The following is a 3,690-nucleotide window of genomic DNA, read 5'->3' as shown; positions in this document are numbered from 1 at the left end:
GTTCTGTACTATGTACTATGTACTATGTTTAATGTGGACCCCAGGAAGAGTAGCTGATGCGTTTGTATCGGCAAATCGGGACCCTAATAAATACCAAATACAAAGTTACAATGTGACCGTTCTTGTTATTCTCGCGATATCTGTCAGCGAGAGAATACCAAATACCAAGTTACAATGTGACCGTTCTTGTTATTCTCGCGATATCTGTCAGCGAGAGAATACCAAATACCAAGTTACAATGTGACCGTTCTTGTTATTCTCGCGATATCTGTCAGCGAGAGTACACGGAGTAAATAGTCTCCATTTATTTGCGATGAGGGGAGGCCTGCACTGCATGAACATTCAAACTAGCTGAGGGAATAGTTTCTCGTCAACAAATTGTCTTCCCCTTTGTATTGCTAGAATTTAAAAAAAGCAAGAAACACACAAGACAATATAGCTAGCTACAGCAAGTCGTTGGGCCTTTGCGTTGAAGAGAACCGTTATAAACAGCTAGCCAGGCAGGTTTGAGAGAAGGCGCTAGCTAACGGCTAATGTTAGCTTGCTGACTTCTTGTCTTGGACATACAGTATCTTGTCATTTCGGAGCTGAGCCATTTCCGTAGGAGAACTAAACCCTGGCTACTGAGTGGAAGAGAAGTTGACTGGTGTCTGAAGATGATCATAGAAAACCTAGATGCCTTGAAAACGTGGCTTTTCAAAACCCTCGAACCAATGTAAGTAGCTACATAACGTTAGCAGCATTAGCTTGCCAGCACCAGATGCAACGACATGACTGAAGACATGGCTAGCATCGTTGGATGCTAACTGGCTAGCTAGTTAATGTTTCTATCATTGTGGCTAGATATTTAAAACAAAAATAGGAGTTTATAGTTGAGAAATGGTCTGTTATCTTTTAATCGATTGGTCTTCTCGGTATGGTAAGAATATATCCTAACTAATTGTGTTATTGTATAGCTAGGGTTGTCTGGCTAACTCTGTATTTGTGCCAACACTTTTCCGCTCTAGTTGTGATGCGGACCCTTCTGCCCTCGCTAACTACGTCGTTGCCTTGGTGAAGAAAGATAAAAGTGAGACGGAGCTCAAAGCCCTGTGCATCGACCAGTTGGATGTATTTCTACAGAAAGGTACTTACTTCAAACAAATGTATAGTCGCGACCTAATATGCAATGTGTCAGTGTCAGCCCAATACGATACGATACGCTCACACCTCGTCTTCCTCCCCTCGTCTTCCTCTCCTGTCTTCTCCGCCAGAGACGCAGACCTTTGTTGATAGACTGTTCGAAGCTGTGAACGCCAAAAGCTACCTACCTCAGCAAGACCATCAGCCAGGCTCCGCGGTCAAAGCAGAGGCGACCAGGACGGACAAGGACGACCAGAGGAAAGATGAGGTGACTGGCTGAGTCATGTCCAAAGGCGCCAACACTTAGAGGGCATGTTTACTCTGTGTCTGGGGGGGGGAACCGACACGTCTTCTCTTGAACAGTGACGCTACAGGAAACACACCTGCGGTAGAGTCTAGTGCCTCCGCATAGCTGGCATTGGAAAGTTACACTCCACAGTCCTAACAGTAGAGATCTATTGTCCAATAGGATTCTTTGTAAACATGAAGTGGGATGTTTTGTAAATGGTAAACAGGATGAGATCAATGCAATTCATCTACTGGTACTTTGAGTATCTTATTCCAACCTTGGGTGTGTTTTCCAGCCAAGTCGTGAGGAGGACCGGGGCAAGAAGTTCTCCAGGAGAGTGAACTACAGTCCCCCGTCCAGCTCCCCGTACAGCAGAGACAGCAGGTCAGTGTCAACATGGTCCCCTGTAGCTCAATTGGTAGAGCACGGCGCTATTAACGCCAGGGTAGTGGGTTCGATCCCCGGGACCACCCCATACGTAAACATTTATGCGCACATGACTGTAAGTGGCTTTGGATAAAAGCGTCTGCTAAATGGCATATTATTATTATTATGACAACATCTTAAATAGTTCCCTATTAAATTGACCTGGTCAAAATTAGTGTACTATATAGGGAATAGGGTGTCATAGGGCTCTGGTGTAAAGTAGTGTACTATATAGGGAATAGGGTGCTATTTGAGTCAGAAGCATAAATACCCACACCTGGTCAAATGTACCAGTCTACCTGTCTCTGTCCTCCCCTACTGTTCACTGGGTTATTGGCTAAATGACTGTGTTCTCCCCCCTCTCTCTCGCTCTCTCTCCCTCTTCTCTCTCTCTCTCTCTCTCTCTCTCTCTCTCTCTCTCTCTCTCTCTCCTCCCTCTCGCTCTCCCTCCTCCCCTCTCGCTCTCCTCCCTCTCGCTCTCCCTCCTCCCCTCTCGCTCTCCCTCCTCCCCTTTCGCTCTCCCTCCTCCCCTTTCGCTCTCCCTCCTCCCCTCTCGCTCTCCCTCCTCCCCCCCCTCTCTCCCTCCTCCCCCTCTCTCTCCCTCCTCGCTCTCTCTCTCTCCTCCCTCTCTCTCCCTCCTCCCCCTCTCTCTCCTCCCCCTCTCTCTCTCCTCCCCTCCCTCTCTCCCTCCTCCCCCTCCCTCCTCCCCCTCTCTCTCTCTCCCCCTCCTCCCCTTCTCTATCGTTTCTCAGACGAGGGGATGACCGTAAAAGGGACGACCGTACCAGGAAGCGAAACGATTACGACCGCAACCCCCCGAGACGGGACTCGTACCGGGACCGTTACAACCGTAGGCGGGGTCGTAGCTACAGCCGCAGCAGGAGCAGGAGCAAGGACCGGGCCAGGGACCGGGACCGGGACAGAGACCGGAGCAGCAGGAGTCACAGCAGGAGTCACTCCAGGAGCAGAGGTGAGAGGGAGGGAGGGAGGGAGGGAGGAGAAGAGAGGGAGGGAGGAGAGGGAGGGAGGAGGAGGGAGGGAGGGAGGGGGGGAGGAGGAGAGAGAGGGAGGGAGGAGAAGGGAGGGAGGGAGGGAGGAGAGGGAAGGAGGAGGAGGAGGAGGGAGGGAGGAGAAGAGAGGGGGGGAGGGAGGAGAAGGGAGAGAGGGAAGGAGGAGGAGGGAGAAGGGAGGGAGGGAGGGAGGGAGGAGAGGGAAGGAGGAGGAGGAGGAGGGAGGGAGGAGAAGAGAGGGGGGGAGGGAGGGAGGGAGGAGAAGGGAAGGAGGAGGAGGGAGAGGGAGGGAGGGAGGGAGGAGAAGAGAGGGGGGGAGGGAGACAGGGAGGGAGACAGACAGACAGACCAACTCTGCTTGTGTTCCAGCACACCTGATTAAAATAATCAAGGTTAAGACGGAAGACCATGATCAGTTGATTATTTGAAAGTCAGTATGTCTGGCTGTTAGACTAGTGCTGGGCTGGAACAAAAGCATGCACACCCAGCCGCTCTTCCTCCTGCTCTAGATATCATGACTGTTTACATTGTCCTACTTCCTGCCACTTCCACTATCCTTCTGATCACAGAGCGGGATGCTGGGAAGTCAAAGTATGAGGCCGACCGAGGAGACCGGGGGAAGGAGGTTGGAGCTGGTGACGGCCTCCTGCCGATCCCCACGGCAACCACCACGTTCCCCGTGCCGACGCTCAGCAGCACCATCACGGTGATCGCCCCTCAAGGTAACCACAGCAACACCTCTGTGACGGACAGCTGGTCGGACTTCCACACGGAACACGCACTAGACCGGCCCCCTCCGCCACCGCCCTTCAACCGGGGTCCGCCCCCTCAGCAAAGGAAACG

At 51.9% G+C, this 3,690-nt stretch overlaps 1 protein-coding gene across 1 annotated transcript; it reads left to right on the top strand.

The window, feature by feature from the left end:
* Positions 1–331: 331 nt before the first annotated feature.
* On the top strand, positions 332–3,678 carry LOC311121488 (RNA-binding protein 26-like; the record flags this gene model as incomplete). The annotated part of the gene is made up of 6 exons (XM_084195973.1): positions 332–715; positions 1,008–1,126; positions 1,254–1,390; positions 1,707–1,795; positions 2,590–2,807; positions 3,417–3,678. Coding segments are annotated over exons 1-6 (884 nt in total), but the record flags the coding sequence as incomplete, so codon positions are not given.
* Positions 3,679–3,690: the final 12 nt, after the last annotated feature.

Source organism: Coregonus lavaretus (assembly GCF_964263955.1).
Source record: "Coregonus lavaretus genome assembly, contig: HAP1_SCAFFOLD_4279, whole genome shotgun sequence".
Classification (NCBI taxonomy): Eukaryota; Metazoa; Chordata; class Actinopteri; order Salmoniformes; family Salmonidae; genus Coregonus; species Coregonus lavaretus.
This window is presented reverse-complemented; position numbering and strand designations above follow the sequence as displayed.